General features: G+C 39.7%; 2 protein-coding genes across 2 annotated transcripts; one reads left to right on the forward strand and one right to left on the reverse strand.

The window, feature by feature from the left end:
* Positions 1-14,359: 14,359 nt before the first annotated feature.
* LOC135677803 (uncharacterized) lies at positions 14,360-15,548 on the forward strand. Its single transcript, XM_065190207.1, has one exon. The coding sequence runs from the start codon at positions 14,362-14,364 to the stop codon at positions 15,358-15,360; it is 999 nt and encodes a 332-aa protein (XP_065046279.1). The 5' UTR covers positions 14,360-14,361; the 3' UTR covers positions 15,361-15,548.
* Positions 15,549-18,218: 2,670 nt separating this feature from the next.
* LOC135676798 (probable E3 ubiquitin-protein ligase RHY1A) lies at positions 18,219-20,412 on the reverse strand. The gene is made up of 3 exons (XM_065188383.1): positions 20,065-20,412; positions 18,995-19,188; positions 18,219-18,820 (listed from the first exon to the last, which is right to left on the reverse strand). The coding sequence occupies exons 1-3, from the start codon at positions 20,308-20,310 to the stop codon at positions 18,466-18,468; spliced, it is 795 nt and encodes a 264-aa protein (XP_065044455.1). The 5' UTR covers positions 20,311-20,412; the 3' UTR covers positions 18,219-18,465.
* Between the last annotated feature and the right edge of the window lie 132 nt (positions 20,413-20,544).

Below are 20,544 nucleotides of genomic sequence, written 5' to 3' on the forward strand. Positions count from 1 at the left end.
CAGTATAATAATACCAAAATATCAGAGCATAATGCATAATATTCTTTCCATCTAAAGAAAGTATTTACTTAACTATTGTTTTTGAAATTATACAAGAATTATATGATTTTAATGAAAAAAAATTTCTATATAAAAAAGGGATAAATCTGTTAAAAATATTGCCAACCACTTAATCTTACTAAGAAGCATTCCTTCTTTTTATAGTCAATATATAACATAAAAAAATAGAAAAATGATATTTAACATTAGAACCTTTAGGTAGAAGGTTTGGTTCAACCATGTTGATCCCACCACAATTTGGGGCTTGGTTGGACTAGGTTTATTAAATGAATTAATGCTATTTAAAAATCAACTAAAATTTGACCAGACAAACATACAAATTATATATAACTAATTAATTTTTTCCTCATAAAATAAACTAAAATGTGCCACTATCATCAATAATTCTGAATATTTATAGAAAATGTGCTCCATATAAAAGATGTACTAGCAAGGACGCTGGCCAACATAACTACAGGTAGAATACACATTACAATGACCAAATAGTAGAGGATGGGATGGATGGATGGCCTTCAAGGGTTCTGAAAAATATATTTGTATTGATTTATAAGAATTAAATAGGTGTATCATCGTATTGCGTTTAAGCATTTTAAGTTAGTGATTTTGAATCGATAAATTCAAAATTATTTCGTAGAATCAGATTATTTTAAATAATATTAAAATTTTTTATAATTGGATATAGTGAGAAGTCCGAAATTACTACCATCACTATCTTATACCTCAAGTGCACCATGCATAAATTTGATTCTATACGATAATTAATTGGTACCATGAAAAAATTGGTTCTAAAGCATAATTGATTTTGATTAGAAAATCAAACTTTAAATGAGAGATTATAAAATGTTAATTTACTCTGATCTTATATGTGTGGGAGAGTTTGTGTGGGAGAGATTAATCTTATCTTATGTCATGGACTTTTTTTTAAAGGAACGTCTTTTCACATGTATTTATCCATCAAATTATAAGTCAAAAATAATTATAGATTTTATTAAAAATATATAGTAATATTAAAAATATATCTCATTCGCTCTATCTAACAATAGAAAAAGGTCTACTCGCTATTGAAATATGGACTAGTGCCATTAGGAGACTATACTGAAAATTAAAAAAATATTAACAATACTAAGCAGTGTTGAATCTCATATTTTGATGATGAAATCAATTGATAAGTATTTATGATTTGATCTGCGTTTTTAGTGATGTAGGATGCTTCAATCAAATGAGACAATTAAAGAAGGAAGAATCATGTTGGGTCGATGGAACATATTAGAAGATTGGACGTCGAGCCAGAGGATCAGTTGACGTATCGACAGAAGGCTTTGGGCCATGGATTCAGGCATCGGGCTAAGAAGAGCAGATATTACGCTAAGAATATTGGAGTTATGAAGTCAACTGATCGATTGGGCAATAGGCAACAAGAGAGGACGATGCGCCTTAGAATCAAACGAAGCATCAATGGACTAATGACATACCGAACAACATGATTCATGCTTAGTAATAATTGTCTAGATCAAAGTGTATTTTACATATGCAGGATTAACTACGATAGCAAGACATGAAGCAAAATGAAGTCTCGGAGTCAAGGACGCAATTTCGTTAGGAGTTCGAGGGTTCGTCGGAAGTCTAGACATTCGTCGGAAGTTTTGCAGGAACCAGCCAAGAAGTCCAGGAGCTTGCCGGAAGTCCGTTGGAACATTGCCGGGAGATCGTCGGAAGAAACCAAGACCTAGGGACTTGTTTAGCTTAGTATATGCCTTGAGTTTCATAATTAGCACATAATTGGGTTTGGATTTGGGCCAACCTAATTAGGAGCTAGTTTGGCTCATGTAACGATTGTGTTAGGCCCAATAAAAGGCCCAAATAATGACCCAAGAAGTGACACCATTGTGGCACAGTCTCTGAGATTGTATCAGGCAATGATATCGCCAGTCTGGGCGATGGTATCGCCCCTGGCAAGGTGCCAAACGATGGTACCACCAGTCTGGGTGGTGGTATTGCCCAGTGGTAGGTTGCTAGGCGGTGATACCTGTTAGGATCGAGAGCACTAAGAGGGGGGGGGAGGGTGAATTAGTGCAGCGGAAATCTTTCCGCGATTTAAAAATGAAAGTTGCATTCGTTCGATAAAAACGATTTCGATGTAAAAGCCGAGTTTAAGATTACTTAAGATTAAGCGTAGTTTTACTTCTAAACGCAATTTACGTCTAAACCCAGTTTGCGTCTAAGCGCAGTTTACGTCTAAACGCAGTTTGCGTCTAAACACAATTTACGTCTAAATGCAGTTTGCGTCTAAACGCAATTTTACGTCTAAACGCAGATTTACGTATAAACGCAGATTTACGTCTAAACACAGATTTACGTCTAAACTCAATTTACGTCTAAAACGTAGTTTTACGTTTAAACGTAGTTTGCGTCTAAACGTAGTTTTACGTCTAAACGCAGATTTACGTCTAAACGCAGATTTACGTCTAAACTTAGTTTACGTCTAAAACGTCTAGACACAGTTTGGACAGTTTTACGTCTAAACACAATTTTACGTCTAGACGCAGTTTCAAAGGATCTGAACTTAGAAACTCGTTCGTAAAAGCGCAGAAGACAGTTTTGCAGAATCAAGGCGTAAACGTAAACTGCAATGTAAATATCGTACGAAAACACTGGTTTACGTTTGAAAACAGATTCGGAAAGATCAGCACTTAGAAACTTGTTCGTGAAGACGCAGAAGACAGTTTTGTAGAATCAAAACGTAAACGTAAACTGTAATGTACGAAAACACCGATTTACGTCTGAATGTAGATTCGGAAGGAACAGCACTTAGAAACTTGTTCGTAAAAGCGCAGAGAGCAGTAGTTATGGAGGAGGTTTGCAGTAATGATAAAGTGCTCAAAATAAATGCAAACCAGAGATTTAGAGTGGTTCGGTCAGTCTTGACCTACTCCACTTTTGGCTTCCTCCACCGACGAGGTCACCGACGTCAACTAGAGGCCTTCCTTCAATAGGCGAAGGCCAACTGCCCTTTTACAGTTTCTCTCCTTTTGACAGGCTCAGGAGACAACCTTTACAGACCTTTCTCTCCTCACTTTACAACTCAAAACTTGAAGAACAGAAGGAGGAGACTTAAAGGCTTTACAACACTTTTGAGCTCTTAGAATCACAGAAAAGATCAAGATTTCGGTGTAGGTCTGTATCTTTTCAGTGCTGAATGGGTGGGGTATTTATAGGCCCCAACCCAATTCAAATTTGGAGCTCAAAACGATCAAATCCCGGAATTCCGGGATCAGGCGGTTGCACCTCTTGACTGGAGAGGTTGCACTGCCTGGCAGAGCTCGAAGACTGAGCCCAGGCGGTTGCACCTCTCTGTCAGGGGCGGTTGCACCGCCTGAGTCTGGCTCGGAGACTGAGCCCTAGGCGGTGCCACCTCTTGACTGAGGCGGTTGCACCTCTCTGCCAGAGCTCGAAGACTGAGCTCAGGCGGTGCCACCTCTCTGTCAGGGAGGTTGCACCGCCCAGTCTTGCTCGAAGACTGAGCTCAGGCGGTGCCACCTCCTGGCTGGGGCGGTTGCACCGCCCAGTCTCGCTGGGAGACTTAGCCCAGGCGGTGCCACCTCCTGACCTGGGCGGTTGCACCTCCTGGTGCAATCAGGGTCCGAATGGTTAGCTCCATTCGGCCCAATTTCAATCTTTCAGGGGCCCAATTGCCCCAAGATTAAACTAATGGGATCACCTCCCATTTTCCAACTTAATCAACGTGCTAACTACGATTAAATCTAAGACAATTTCTGCAGCTTTGCTTCGGTGCGTCAATCGCTTCTTCCGGCGAGTTTCCGGTGAACTTCCGTCGATCACCCGATGAATCCTCGGTGATGCTCCTGCGGACTTCCGGCAAACTCCTGGACTTTGCGACGATCCACTTGGCGAGTTCCGACGAGCTTCGCTTGGCAAGCTTTTGGACTTCTCGGATCTGTTCCCGCAGAACCTCCAACGACCGTCCGAACTTCCGTCGAACTCTCGAACTCCCAATGTGATCATGAACTTGACTCCGGCGCAACTCCTGCTGCTTGTCTTACTTTCATCGTAGTTAATCCTGCACACTTATCTCAACACATAGATTAGACAACAAATGACAATTGACTTCATCATCAAAATCCGAGATTCAACAATCTCCCCCTTTTTGATGGATCTCCGGTCATATGCCTTGAGCATCCACTATCAAGGTACCATCTCTTGCTCCTAGCTTGCGATGGTTTAGTTTTCTACAAGAAAGGATGATGTTTAGGTACCCATTTGCTTTTGGGTGCCTCACAAATAGATCTACATTTTCTATCATGTTGCATAGAATTTGTCATGGTTCCTTTAGGAACCTAAATCAATTTGTTTGGACTTATTTTCTTGAATGGACAACAATGTGTCTTGTGTCCAAATTTGCAACAAAAGTTGCATTTGTTTTGGTGTTGAACATGTAAGATGGAGCCTTTTATGAAGGTGGTTGGATTTTGGTGAGAACTCCTCACGAATCCAATTCCACTTCTTTTGGGAACGTGACCCTTGTTTGTAAGGATCATGTTTAATGACTTGCTACCAACCTCGAATTTCTTCAAGGTGTCCTTAAGTAGCAGGTTTTCTTTTTGGAGAGTTTCTAGATCATGGCATTTTATGCATGGGCTTAAATTGTCATGATGTTCAGCATTTAACTTATCGAAACTACAAATAAGACTATCATTTAGCAATTTGTATTTACTACTGATAGTCTTACACTCATCAAACAATTCATGGAAAGCATTTAATAATTCATCGAATGATAAATCTGCATCTATTAAATTTGTTACCTCATCTTTGATGGCCATTAAGGCGTAATGAGCAACTTGCTCGGTGTTGGACTCCTCTTCTTCGGATGCGCTCGAGTCATCCCATGTTGCTTGAAGCGCCTTCTTCTTCGAAGTTCTCCTTTTGACTTGGGGACAATCACTCTTGTAGTGTCCCGGCTTTTTGCATTCATAGCAGATTACTTGGTCCTTCTTGGGTTCAAGTTTATTTTTTTCATCATTCTTAAACTTGTTTCTTTTAAAAAAAATTTTAAACTTTCTTGTTAGAAGTGTCAAGTCATCATCACAGTCCTCATCACTTGAGTTTTCTCTCAAGTGGCATTCAGAAGTTTTGAGTGCCATATCCTTCCTGTTCTTTGGAAGGATATCTTCTTGCTCTTCATGAGCTTTACAAGTCATTTCATAGGTCATTAATGACCCGACTAGTTCTTCAAGAGGGAAGTTGCGCAGATCTTTTGCCTCTTGAATAGCAGTGACTTTAGGATCCCAACTCTTAGGAAGGGATCTTAGTATCTTATTAACAAGCTCAAAATCCGAAAAGCTCTTTCCGAGTCCTTTTAGACCGTTGATGACATCCGTGAAACGGGTAAACATGTCGCCAATGGTTTCACTCGGTTTCATCCGGAAAAGTTCGAAAGAATATAACAGCAAATTGATTTTTGACTCTTTTACTCTACTTGTGCCTTCATGGGTCACTTCGAGTGTGTGCCAAATATCAAATGCAGTTTCACAAGTTGAAACACGATTAAACTCGTTTTTATCAAGTGCGCAAAATAAGGCATTCATAGCCTTTGCATTAAGAGCGAAAGCCTTCTTCTCCAATTCATTCCAATCGATCATTGGAAGAGAAGACTTTGAAAATCCGTTTTCGACAAGGTTCCACAGTTCAAAATCCATAGAAATAAGAAAGATCCTCATTCGGGTCTTCCAGTAGGTGTAGTCCGTCCCACTAAACATGGGTGGACGTGTAATAGAATGCCCTTCTTGGTTTCCGGCGTATGTCATCTCTCTTGGGTTTTAATCCGTTAGAGAGTTAACCTTGCTCTGATACCAATTGTTAGGATCGAGAGCACTAAGAGGGGGGGGGGGGTGAATTAGTGCAGCGGAAATCTTTCAGTGATTTAAAAATGAAAGCTGCGTTCGTTCGATAAAAACAATTTCGATGTAAAAGCCGAGTTTAAGATTACTTAAGATTAAGCACAGTTTTACTTCTAAACGCAATTTACGTCTAAACCCAGTTTGCGTCTAAGCGCAGTTTACGTCTAAACGCAGTTTGCGTCTAAACACAATTTACGTCTAAATGCAGTTTGCGTCTAAACGTAGTTTTACGTCTAAACGCAGATTTACGTCTAAACGCAGATTTACGTCTGAACTCAGTTTACGTCTAAAACGTAGTTTTACGTTTAAACGTAGTTTGCGTCTAAACGTAGTTTTACGTCTAAACGCAGATTTACGTCTAAACTTAGTTTACGTCTAAAACGTCTAGACACAGTTTGGACAGTTTTACGTCTAAACGCAATTTTACGTCTAGACGCAGTTTCAAAGGATCTGAACTTAGAAACTCGTTCGTAAAAGCGCAGAAGACAGTTTTGCAGAATCAAGGCGTAAACGTAAACTGCAATGTAAATATCGTACGAAAACACTGGTTTACGTCTGAAAACAGATTCGGAAAGATCAGCACTTAGAAACTTGTTCGTGAAGACGCAGAAGACAGTTTTGCAGAATCAAAACGTAAACGTAAACTGTAATGTACGAAAACACCGATTTACGTCTGAATGCAGATTCGGAAGGAACAACACTTAGAAACTTGTTCGTAAAAGCGCAGAGAGCAGTAGTTATGGAGGAGGTTTGCCGTAATGATAAAGTGCTCAAAATAAACGCAAACCAGAGATTTAGAGTGGTTCGGTCAGTCTTGACCTACTCCACTTTTGGCTTCCTCCACCGACGAGGTCACCGACGTCAACTAGAGGCCTTCCTTCAATAGGCGAAGGCCAACTGCCCTTTTACAGTTTCTCTCCTCTTGACAGGCTCAGGAGACAACCTTTACAGACCTTTCTCTCCTCACTTTACAACTCAAAACTTGAAGAACAGAAGGAGGAGACTTAAAGGCTTTACAACACTTTTGAGCTCTTAGAATCACAGAAAAGATCAAGATTTCGGTGTAGGTCTGTATCTTTTCAGTGCTGAATGGGTGGGGTATTTATAGGCCCCAACCCAATTCAAATTTGGAGCTCAAAACGATCAAATCCCGGAATTCCGGGATCAGGCGGTTGCACCTCTTGACTGGAGAGGTTGCACCGCCTGGCAGAGCTCGAAGACTGAGCCCAGGCGGTTGCACCTCTCTGTCAGGGGCGGTTGCACCGCCTGAGTCTGGCTCGGAGACTGAGCCCCAGGCGGTGCCACCTCTTGACTGAGGCGGTTGCACCTCTCTGCCAGAGCTCGAAGACTGAGCTCAAGCGGTGCCACCTCTCTGTCAGGGAGGTTGCACCGCCCAGTCTTGCTCGAAGACTGAGCTCAGGCGGTGCCACCTCCTGGCTGGGGCGGTTGCACCGCCCAGTCTCGCTGGGAGACTTAGCCCAGGCGGTGCCACCTCCTGGCCTAGGCGGTTGCACCTCCTGGTGCAATCAGGGTCCGAATGGTTAGCTCCATTCGGCCCAATTTCAATCTTTCAGGGGCCCAATTGCCCCAAGATTAAGCTAATGGGATCACCTCCCATTTTCCAACTTAATCAACGTGCTAACTACGATTAAATCTAAGACAATTTCTGCAGCTTTGCTTCGGTGCGTCAATCGCTTCTTCCGGCGAGTTTCCGGCGAACTTCCGTCGATCACCCGATGAATCCTCGGTGATGCTCCTGCGGACTTCCGGCAAACTCCTGGACTTTGCGACGATCCACTTGGCGAGTTTCGACGAGCTTCGCTTGGCAAGCTTTTGGACTTCTCGGATCTGTTCCCGCAGAACCTCCGACGACCGTCCGAACTTCCGTCGAACTCTCGAACTCCCAACGTGATCATGAACTTGACTCCGGCGCAACTCCTGCTGCTTGTCTTACTTTCATCGTAGTTAATCCTGCACACTTATCTCAACACATAGATTAGACAACAAATGACAATTGACTTCATCATCAAAATCCGAGATTCAACAATACTGCCTAGTGCAGTGTCAGTGTCAGTGTCAGACTGACATTGGCAGTGGTACCGCTTAGCACAGGCGGTGGTACCGCTCGGACCTAGGAAACCCGGGATGAGACATTTTTAGGCTCCAAGTTTGAATCAACTTGAAGCCTATAAATACCCCCTCTCATTCCTGGTTAACACAACATAAGCATAGAGAGTTTAAAAGTGAAGAAACGCTGTTGCAATCACTTGAGAAATCCCCTCCTCTAATTTAAGTCTAGAATTCTATTTAGGAGGAGTGTGTGTGCTTGTAAAGGTTATATCCTAAACCCGTGAAAAGGAGAAAAAGGGTGTAAAAGGTGATTGGTCTTTGCCTATTGAAGAAAGACTAATAGTGGATGCCAGTGGCCTCGACGGAAGAGGAATCGACGAAGTGGATGTAGGTCATGACGATCGAACCACTCTAAAATCTGGTTTGCATTTCGTCTTGAGCAATTTACTTTACTGCAAACCATTTTACTTGCTTACTGCTTTCAATACATTTACGAACACGCTTTCAAGTTAAGTATTTCCGAGTTTGGCTTTTATCGTATGAAAAGTTTTCAGAACCGATGTATTTTACCGCTGCACTAATTCCCCCCCCCCCCTCTTAGTGCCAACTCTTTTCCTAACAATTGGTATCAGAGCCTCGTATTTCTTATTTGGTTTAACACCCAAGAGAAATGACTCTTTTCGGCTTTCAAGAAGGTCACTCTCTCATTCGTCCCTTGTTTAATGGGATAGACTATGCATATTAGAAAACTCGAATGAGAGTTTTCTCGCTTTCTCTAGATTTAAATCTACAGAGTATTGTTGAAAATGACTTAAAAAAATCTTCTAAACTAATGAGCAAATGGAATGATTTTTGGAGAAGAAATTTTTTTCTTTAATTGCTAGAGCTGTGAACGCGCTATTTTATGCCTTAGACAAAAACGAGTTTAATCGGATTTCTACTTGCGAAATGACTTTCGAAATTTGACACATTCTTGAAACCACTCACGAAGGCACTAGTAGATTAAAAGTTTCGAAGGTCAATCTTTTAATGCACGATTTTGAACTATTTCGAATGAAACCGAGCGAAACCATTATTGACTTGTACACTTATTTTATGGATGTCGTCAATGGTTTAAAAGCTTTTGGCAAATACTTTTCTAATTTTGAACTTGTTAATAAGATTTTACGATCGCTTTCTAGAAATTGGGATTCGAAAATAACGGTCATTCAAGAATCAAAAATTTTGAATACTTTTTTGATCGAAGAACTTATCGAGTTGACCTATGAAATGTCGTGCAATGCACGTGAAGAACTTGAAAACCACATTCCAAAGAACAGGAATTATTTTCAAACTTAGAACAATTGAAGATCACTCGAGCATAAGCTCAAGTGATGGTGAACTTGAACTCCTCATGAAATTTAAAAAGTTCATAAAACAATAAAAAAAAATAAAAATAAACTTAAAAAGAACACAAATTGAGACGAATCAAGCTCATCCAAAGACGAGGAGAAAAACAAAGGCGAGGTGACAAACTAAGCCTTAACGGCATTTGACGACGAGGTAAACAAAATTCTCTTAATTTATTTCGAAATTACATAATACTTTTAATGAGTTATTTTTAATTTAGTTTAATTATTTTTCTTAAAAATTATATGTTTAATAATATAATAAAAATATTAAAAAATTAGGATCATGCTTATCATTCTAGTAATTTTGAAAATGATCATGAAAATTATATGTTTTATGATAAATGAACAAAAATGTCAGACTTAAATCTAATGATCATATGTATGTTTTTCAAGAATAAATAATATGTATCTTGATAATTTCCGATTTTGATTGAAACCATGTTTGATGTCTTAATGGAAATATTAAGAAGTTTGATATCATGCTTAATGATGATGCATGACTTTTATATGGAAAACTAAGCATGAAAAGTTAGATTCACCTAAAAAGAAAAATGTATGACTATAACAAACAAAAATCAATTTCGATGATGCATAATGATATAATTATATAATAAAAATATTAAATATTTTGAAACCATATTTTGATGTCATGCATAATGATCATGCTTAATAAATTTTGAAATTATGCATGATGATTCTTGAGATTTATGGATTATCGATTTTTAAGGTAATGAAAGTGGCTTTTTCAGTTATTTAAACGTTAATGCATATTTTTATTTGGCATAAATAAAATAAATCACATGAATTGAAATAACTAAAAAGAGGAAAGGTTTCTCTTTGAAAATTTTATTTTTTCCACTTTATCGACTTTTCAAAAAGAAGAGACTAATGAACCTATTTTTATGAATCTCTTGGACCATAAAAATGATTTTGATGAGTTAAATTTGAATGACTTTTTATCCAAATCTTTCACATATTCTTGAGATTTCTGAATCAAAATCTTATATCTCATATGCTTCTTTTTGTCATTTACAAAAGAAAAAATTTATCCAAATAAATCATGAATGATCTTTCGGTATTCATGAATTGATTATAACTTGAGAGATTTATTATGAATCAAGATTTTTTATTAATCGTTCTCCTATGATTCTACTTGTTATCTTCTTAAGAGGAGATTTTCTAAATGAATCTTGATTTTTCTTATGAGTTCTTAGATTTATTACTAGATTATTTTTTCAAGATCTCTTTTTTGTACACCTATGATTTTTATTCTTGGTATTTTATTTAAAGAATAGATTTACTATATGAATCATATCTTTTAGTATTCAAGTGGTCTTATCTTTCATGACATGATTTTTTTATATTTATAGCTTGTATGTCTTGAAATGATTTAGGATGATGCATGCAACACTATGATTTTTCCCTTAGATAAAAATGCATACAACACTATGATTTGGTATTATGCATGTAATACTTCAACTTATGATAATGATGCATACAATGATGAAATATTTATGATGAAAAATTATTTTGATATTCATGACTTAATTTTTCATCTTTGTTATTTACCTTTGTCATGATTTGAAAATTATTGTGAAGGGAAAAGAATTACAACATTGTATTCTTCCCTTCTATTTGACAATGACAAAGGGGGAGTAAAACTTGTTAGAAAGCAAAATTGATAAGCTTGCACTTCTCAAAAGAGAAGAAAGAACGATGCTTTCTTATGAATTAAGTTACATATTTTAAGAAAAGGTAAAAATGGTGCTACCTTGTAGTTTTTAAAAACTTGCTAGTTTTGAACATCGTAAAGAAAAGCAAACATGCTAAACTTACACATCTAGCAAAATTTATAAACTTGTAAAACTCAAAATTATTGCTAGCTTGCAGGATGATAAAACTAGAGATTATATCGCAACAATTTGAAATTATATTTGAAAGTTATACTTCTCCTTTTTGTTGATGACAAAGGGGAAAAAGTATGATTATGTTATGTATGATGATGTGTTACAAATATTCATGATGAATATTTGCAAGGACTTGAATTCAAGGTTCTATCAATATGACATATTAATAGGAGGAGTTTGTTTATACTTCGGGAGTTAAGTTTAACTCCGTCATCAATTGGTTGTCATCATCAAAAAGTGAGAGATTGTTGAATCTCATATTTTGATGATGAAACCAATTGATAAGTGTTTATGATTTGATATGTGTTTTTAGTAACCCATGATGCCTCGATCAGGATGAGACAATTAAAGCAGGAAGAATCATGTTGGGCCGGTGGAACATGTCAAAAGATTGGACGTCGAGCCAGAGGATCGGTTAACGTATCAATAGAAGGCTTCAGGCCATGGATTCGGGCATCAAGTCAAGAAGAGTGGATATTGTGCCAAGGATATCAGAGTTGTAGAGTCAACTGACCGATTGGACAATAGGCCACAAAAGAGAACGATGCGTCGAATAATTGGACGTATACAAATCCATGACCATGGTCATTTGGATTGAGAGAAAGAATTCTTCAAAAGAATTTGATTAGAGCGAGATTTGAGGAGAAATTGTATGGGTCTTACAGCACTATGCCTGGTATATAGTTTTTGAGATATTAGATGGATGAGGTACTATAGATATATTATAACTAAGAAGAGACAAGTCCAAAGGATTAGATTCCCCTGTATCATCTAGAGACTATGACGTAGTGGCCTAGTATATATGTAGTCGATGAGTCGAGTGAATTATTACGAAGATAATAATTTACTGAGCCAAAAGGAGTTCTGACAGATATGACTCATGGCTAACTCGATATTGGGCTAGAGGGTCGCACACATATGGTAGGTATTGCGATGAGTAGAGATTTAGATATGAGATATCCGTTGGAGCCATATCCAATGAGCCCTTGAATTATTGGATTCTATATATAAGATCTAATAAGAGCTAATGATAGATTATTGGGTAGAGACCCCTACTAATCTAAGAGGCTTGGGTAGTTAGATAGAGATCCAATACCTAATATAGTAGGATCCATTAGGGTTAAGGTGACAAGATGCATCTATAAATATGAAAGAATCAAAAGGGCCATGGGGCTAGGCTTTTTGGCTACCACCTCCTATTCTCCTCTTCCCTTCTCCTTCTCAACCAATAACCCCTGCATGTGGATAAAAGAAGGGGTAGCCAATTCTTGATTATATGGTGGTGCGTCTTCGTAGCCCCTATCGTGTAGATTACCGTTAAAGAGTATGATAGTTGACCTCCTTCATTCTCTCTCATAAATATATAGGAATTCAGGGATATACGATCTCCCTAAGTAACACAATCTTTCTCATGCGCGTAGTTTTTCGGTTTTGGGGGTTTTTGCACACCAATCTTTGCACGATAATAAAATCTTCTTATTCGTGGAAAATCATAGGATTTTTGTTTTCTATTCCGTTGTGCATCACCCTAAATTCTGCTTTAACTATAAATAATTAGGAGGCCTTTAGTATAAATAGTAGGTCATTTTCTCTCTCTTGACTTATTTTAAGCTCCTAAACAATCCATTTCATACCTATGCTGACTAAAGCATCTAAGAGAATCGAGAAAATCTGACATCAATATTACTTTAGTACTTTGAGAGCACTTTGGCGTTGCATCGAGAGTCTGGGAGTTCTACCTTGTCACTTCATCTCCATATCAATCGCCTTATTCTAGTTCGATTTCTCGACATGTCATTCGGGTCACATTGCTTTCACGTCAGGCTCGAACCTGATCAAATCATTTCTTGAACATCACACAACGACGAGCCTTGGAGATAATAAATGTGATGCTAGAAGGAGGTCCCAACATATCGAACAACAATCTTTATAGATAGATAGCTCATGTCGCCCTCAATCGATTCAACTCGAATCTAAGGAACAGTTAGTGGATTAGTCCAATGCCATGCGACATGCATAACTCAAAGTGACGGACCAACACTTCAAAGATAGGAGTTTTAGCTCGGCAAAGATAGGGACAAAACCGACCCATATGCCCAATCTTCCTTCATCCGAAGGATCCAAGTAGAGTCGATAACTTGGAGCTGTTTGATGGTGATACCAATCTTGAGGAGCATCGAGCAAATAAACGCATTACACCGAGGCTCTCGTCTTGGAGAGGAAGGCCGATAGATGAAAACGTCCGGTAAGGTAGTTTGAGCCTCAAAATTGTAGCTGGAGGTAGAAATTAAATTAGTCATAAGTTAATTTGTATTGTGGTCAAATTTAAGAACCAACAAATATAAATAAAGCAAAGAAACAAAGCAGGGTCTGCAGTAGATTGCCATCCTTCCACTCCAACTTTTTTGTCTCAAGCATGATGGCACTTTAATCCACAAGGCCCAAAAGATACGTAACACTCAAACTTCGCCGTGACCTAACGAGGGGACAGTGGAAGACAGAATGAAAAGGGAAAAAGGAAATAACAGTAGAAAGAGAAAGGGCTTCCCAAGTTGACGTAAAACCACTGTAAACTTGTCACCTTCACAATACATCCCTTGAAACCTCTCATCTGCCCATACAAATTTCTCTCTACACTTGAACTGTAACAGCTTCCACTGTTCAAATGTAACTTAACTACATGAACAGGACAAACAGTCCATTTGAAGGTCTCAGCATGCATGCCACACCTGACACTGGAACAAAAAGCTTCAGAGGGCTGCCTGAAAAGAGATGCATGTAAGGGCAGGCCAACATAATAGGAATGTCTGAGGAAAAATAGATTATGGTCAGCCTGCCTCGCTTTCCTGCTCCTCTTTTCTGGATCATCTCTCTCTCTCTCTCTCTCTCTCTCACTCTCTCTCTCTCTCTCTCTCTCTCTCTCTCTCTCTCTCTCTCTCTCTCTCTCTAAATTGAAAGTAGCGCCTATAAATGGCCAACGTCCTCTCTTCAAAGGTAGGCATGGAGGCAGGCCAAGGCATGGCTCAAGAGGGGAAATGGGAGACATTTGAGGAGGAAGAAGAGGCCTCGTTGCTCTCTGATTTCCCCACTGCCACCGATAAGTCTAACGACGTGGAGGGCAAGATGGACGGAGCGGCGGACGACTTCGAGTTCCGGGTCTCGGCAGGAGGAGGCCTTCTTGAAGGTGATGGGGCCGCGGTGGCGGCCATGTGCTCTGCTGACGAAGTGTTCTTCAAAGGCCACATCCTGCCGCTTCGGCCCTCCGTCGACAACGGCGGCTCCACCGGCAGTCGCGGGCCGAGCCGGTGCGGCTCACGGTCGGACTCGATGGACCGGTGCTCGACGGCCATCGCGAGCCTCGGCTTCGATACGAGCCGGAGCAACAGCAGCAACAGCAACAGCAGCAGCAGGAGCAGCAACTGCGTGAGCAGGAGCCATTCGTCCAACAGTACTCACTCCAGTAACGCTTTTGATCTTCCCCGCTCATCGCTCTCCAACAACTTCTACACCCATCCCAGTCCGAAGCCGCAGCTCCGCCACGCGAGGAAGGCGAACGCCAGCCGGAGGAGCACGACCTCGGCCCCGCCAGGGTGGGGGATCTTCTGGCTGGGCCTCATCAGGCCGCCTCATATCGAATTGTACGACTTAAGGTCACGGAGATCCAGTAACGGCACTGGTGGACGGAAGAGCGACGCCGATGCCGTGCATGAAAAGAAGTCTGTGAATGAAGATGGCAGTGCCAGTGCCAGAAGCAGTTCTTCCTCGAAGAGACTTGACGTATGTGACGGTGAAGATAAGGTAGAGAAGAAGGCGACGAGGGTCGTCGGACGTGGTTTCAGTTGCAAGTGCACGCTGGATGCGGTGGAACCGAGATCGATGGCTGAGAAGAAGAAGCAGGATGGGGCGAGTTTGAGAAGGTCGGACAGCATGTGCAGGAGTAGGATATTTGAATGGTTGGAGGAGCTGTCCATTGCAAAGGCAACAGGGAGCCGAGACAGTGGTGGTGGTGTTCACTGAATTGTCCATCATTTGGTATTCTGTTTCTTTTCAATTTATGTTCATCTCTTCTTCTTCTTCTTCTTCTTCTTCTTCTTCTTCTTCTTCTTTCTGTCTTTCTGTCTTTCTTTTATGTTATTGTCTTGGGGAGTTGCAATGTAACGAGTGAGTATGCTCAACTTTGAATAGCCTTTATTGTTCTCTTGTAACTCTGACATGTTCCTTGTGGGAAGATGGTGTGGTGGGGGGTTGGAGTTCATGATAAGAGCATGACACGTTTTAAGAGGGTCTGGTGGTGATGGAGATGGCAATATAGCCTTTTGCTGATTAGTATATTTGTATTTCACAAAAGAAAAGGTTCCTAAATCAGGTTTTTGAGGATTTCCCATATGAGAAATGCAGGAAGCACTTATTGCAATTTTAGGATTCCTTGTTTTGATGTTTTCAAGTTTCACAGTTCATGATGTACATCATTCCTTCTTTTCCTTAATAAATGGATTGGGTAATAAATGATACTATAAGATGCTGTATTGTATTCATAAGAAAAAGAGAGAAAAAAGAAGTTGCCACATGATCTTAATTGACTGAGAGAAAAGATTAAAAAGTAGATGCTCATTTCTATGATGTAGCAGATGATAACTTAGCCAAATAATATAATGTTCACTCAAAAATTTCACTGACAAATTGTTCCTTTGTTTCATTTATTAGATTCAAGTCTCTTTTTTATTTGATTAAAAATATGATAACACTAATATAATAAAAATTTATTAGATGAACATTCAACTCAAAATATTGCTGAGGCATGCAACAATGAGAACACAAGAGGAAGGAGGGGAAGAAAATACAAGTGTAGTTGTCCATGAAAGATAGCTTTCAACATTGACTGATACAGCAATTACATGTATAACTCTCAATTCATGCACAGTTCGATCTCTAGAAAGCAGTTTTTTGCAGCTCTCTCAGATTTCCATGCTTTCCGAAAACTTTGTAAAAAGAGCACAGAGAAAACACAGGAAGAATCCATAAAGCTTACATTTCTCTTTTCTCTTTCTCGTCCATTGCTGTGAGTCATAATGTGCCAAAACTAGGCACGCTGAGAGCTCAAATGCCACGCCTTGCCTCCTCAAGTCATGCGCCAAAAGATGCAGCAAGCATGAGCCAAAGCTACGAGCTCTTATTACCTCGTTTGAAGAGAAAAAAGGAGCACAAGGAGGGGGAACACATCCAATGGGAGATGGCACAAACTCTGAGGATTAAACCAACTGTGCAAAAGCATCTGCAATGATCACATGAGAGAAAACCCCAAGAGGAGTTGAAGAGGTTGAGTCTTCCTCACCTGCCTTTAAGGAAGAAAGATGCAGCGTGTCCCTGGTTAGGCAGGAACAAGTTTGTAATGTAATTGGAGAAGGTATATGGAACGCTAAGTTTGGTTGAGTTAGCCTGTTAGGTGAGTTAATATTTATGGAGGATCATTCCTAGTCAATCTTATTTTACTCGGCTAATATACATTTTTAATTCTAACTCCACAATGATTTTGTTTCCTTTTTCTTACCTTTCTTAGTTTGACCATTGCACAATCCTTAATTAAAACACTAATGACCTTTGAACTCAGAGATGACATGGTCTTAATGGCTTCCCTTTTTTGTTGGTTTGCTATAGCTGCCTTTTTCAAATGAGAACACTGATCCCCAAATTCCTGTATCTTGGCATTGAGAGATAAAGATGACTGATACAGCAGCATCCCATTGATTTGAACTGCATAATTATTGAAATATTTGACATCAGGACCTTAAAATTCTGGCTTTTATGGTTTGTTGGATTATAGGCATCACTTGATTAAGCTAAGTGGCCTTATTTGAATTCACCACCAATTGCTGGGGTTGAGAATGAGTTTGATGATTGTGGGATGTATCTACATTTTTGTGTGTATATATCAATCAAGATTTGCTATCAATTACATTTTGATGTCTTCCTATACAAGTCATGATGGTGGAGTGATGTCTTCCTACACAAGTCATGATGGCAAAGTAAGAGCAACTGTGCTTATGATTCCACATGTGGATAGTTAGTTGTCTTTATAGAAAAGCTCAGTCCTCAGTTACCAGCAGTGGGAAGAGTTGCAGAGCCCACTACAGGAGAAGACAAATAAATATGCATTGCCATTTCTCTGCTCTGACTTTGGAAGCTTAGCTGCATGATTCTGATTTGCATGTTAAACTTCAATCCTTTGTATTTGCTTATTACTCTCTTAAAACCTTAACTTTGGTGCATATCTGTTACCTTTATATGTCAATCATGGTGTGGTTAAAGTCAAAATGTGGCTTAGGTTGTCGATACATTCCCCATCTTACACTTTATAAAGGCAAAGCATGCACACTCCTTATTTTCATATTTTCTCTTTCATCTACTCCTGCTTACTGAAAAATATACAATAATAATAGTAAAATGGTAAGTCTTCATTTTTATGATCGACTAAAAAATTTCTCTTCCTGAAAAATATGCTATTTTTTCTTGCATGATTCCTCTTGTTATAATTTTCAAAAGATCAATCTTCAAATTCATTAAATTTGTCTCTTCAAGTCTTTGGATCACATTTCAATAAATTCTAGTTTTAAATGACAGGCTTAATGACATAAAAAAATGAAAATAAATAAATATGAGACAAGAAGGCAAAGATTGAATTTAATGTGCACATATAAACCGATAAAAAATGATAGATGAACATAAATTAGAAAATATAGTCTAACAAAAGAGGCTTCCGTCAAAACTGCATCCAAGGATCCATGGATAGTCTTACCCCTTCAAACACAGAAATTATTTTCATGGCTTGATCGTCCTCTAAAAAAGAGCTGTGACAAAATAAACCTTCACAACAGACCTGCAGAATCCAAATCGTAAACGTTCCACGATTGGGTCAAGTTTATGTTCTACAATGCCAGAAGAAACAGTACACAGTGAACTGTTAGCAAGTTCTTAGGTGTCTGTAGATCGACGACAACATTAACGGATATCACAGGATGATTCTTTCGCCTGTATAACTGTAGGCAAAGCATCCATTGCCTCGACTGAAGTTGAGAAACTGAGTAGGGCATGATCTCTGAATCTCTTCCTAAGACAACTAGTAACTCAAATTCTAGTTCTGCAGTAAGGGCAATCCCCACATGTCTTCACCCATGGCTCTAAGCAAGCAGGATGAAACCTGTGCCCGCAAGACAGCCGAATCATTTCATCCCCCTCCAAGAACTTTTCCAGGCATATGGAACACTCGAGAAATGCTCTTGCAACATCGTTGACATCTTCTCTATCTTGAAAAACTTCTAGCTGCAGACTACAGAAAGCTTCTGAACTGAGTCCAGGAGGCTTATTGAAATATCGCACATCTTCATCTGTTTCAGCTGTTAACCATTCTCTTCGGTTCTCTGTATCCAACTCCCCAATGTCTATCAGCCTCAGTTCATCACCTACGGCAATCTCATTCGTACTATCAAGGACCAAGAGAATTTATCAGCAAGAGGGAAGCAAACACAAAAAGTATTTTAAGTTTCCTGCACGTCTGGATATCTGAACTACATCACAACACTGGTGATCAGGCAAAGGCATTAGTAGAGCATCTTATTATATAATTTTCAGTGTGCTAAACATTATAGAGACTAACCTGCTTTCCAAAAGAGAAACGCCTCTAAGCCTCTCTTGAAGCCTTGCCCTTGCCTGTAAAACTACGCCAGGGAGTTGGTCATTTCGAGTTAATCTCAACCTGTCCAATGTGCTGCTGGCAGATCCAGCGTTGCTACTGCCAGTCGAAGCAGATTCACCATCATTTACATTACCTACCCAAACTGGTTCATGTTCCTAGTCAAGAAACAAGATTAAGTACAATTTGCAGGGAACAGAATATATATGAACCTAGAAGGCAGACATTTACATATTGCACGAACACCTAAAAATTTTTCTCATAAAAAACCAAATGTAAGTAAATTGGAAGACTTGATTCCTCGAAAAGTATATGAAAGGTATCTTCTTGCACCAGCACAACCAAACAAACAAGAATAAGAGCCAGATAATTCAGGTTCAAGGTTGAGAATATCGATCACATGTACCCCAGATACTGATACATCGGTTTCTTCACTAGGGATTTTTGTTTCTCTGTAAAGCTATAAATTTTTGTGGTCTAATCAACAGAAATTGTTGGCCGTTGCTAAAAGATTTTGCATGATGGTTGACACGACTCATTGCTATTTCTCTACCAAGAAACTGAACCCTACAGGACAGCTGATGATTTCTTGGCCAAATGAACAACATATGCTGCCGCAAACAGGATCATTTAGGCCAGGGAAGCTGTCCGCTTGAGCATCCCAATGTAAGCCCCTTTTCTCTAGCAACAAATTGGATCATTTATGAGTAGGGCTACAACACGGGAGAGGTAAAACTCCTCAAAAAAGACGAGATTTGGCACATCATAAATGGCCTTGGAGGAGAATTGTAAGATGTTGATGATGATGATGACATTGATCGAGCCACAAAACATGACTCTGAGTTGGCAGTAGCATAAGCCAATTCCGACACACAATCACCTGAAATCCAACCCCAATCCATTGAATCGCATCAAACTTCAAGGTTCATACTTCCATCAAAGTTATCACATCGTCAAAACAACAAGAAACCTAGACTTCTACCGGATCATCTCCAACAACAAGAACGGGATCAGATCGGGACTGAGACCGTTACCGTCTGGTGGTGGATGTGGGAGGGACGCCTGGGTTCGAGCTGCGGCCCGAAGATCAGGCCGCCGGAGGGATCCCTTCCGATGAAGCGGCGGCGGCGGTTGCGGTAACGGCGGGGGTGGCGAGGATGGGCGTCCCCGGTGCTGGCTGAGGAAGAGGAGGACAGCGGATCGGTGCCCGGGTCCGGGTCGGACTGGCTCCGGCCGGCGCGAGATCTCCAGCTGTAGAGCAGCCCCGATGCGCTCAGCATCGGACTCGATCAACGAACGGGGAGTTACACCGCTAGTCTCCTCCCTCCCCACCTATAGAAGCGGAAGAGAGAGGGGGGAGAGACGTGAAGCGAGAGATAGTCTCGTGGCTCTCATTTTAACCCAATTATTTTCGGCGATTTATGGGAATTTGTTATTTATGATAATAATTAAAAATAAATAAATATTTTTAAAAATATTTAATTTACGATATGATATCTTTAAAAATAATATTT

This window comes from Musa acuminata, chromosome BXJ1-6 (genome assembly GCF_036884655.1).
Source record: "Musa acuminata AAA Group cultivar baxijiao chromosome BXJ1-6, Cavendish_Baxijiao_AAA, whole genome shotgun sequence".
Lineage (NCBI taxonomy): Eukaryota > Viridiplantae > Streptophyta > Magnoliopsida > Zingiberales > Musaceae > Musa > Musa acuminata.

Coding starts and splice junctions, on each gene's coding strand:
- LOC135676798 (XM_065188383.1), bottom strand. CDS start 20,310: ATGCTGAGCGCATCGGGGCTGCTCTACAGCTGGAGATCTCGCGCCGGC. Junction 19,189..20,064: donor CCCACATCCACCACCAGACG/GTAACGGTCTCA, acceptor TTTCTTGACTAG/GAACATGAACCAGTTTGGGT. Junction 18,821..18,994: donor GTTTCTCTTTTGGAAAGCAG/GTTAGTCTCTAT, acceptor GGTCCTTGATAG/TACGAATGAGATTGCCGTAG.
- LOC135677803 (XM_065190207.1), top strand. CDS start 14,362: ATGGCTCAAGAGGGGAAATGGGAGACATTTGAGGAGGAAGAAGAGGCC.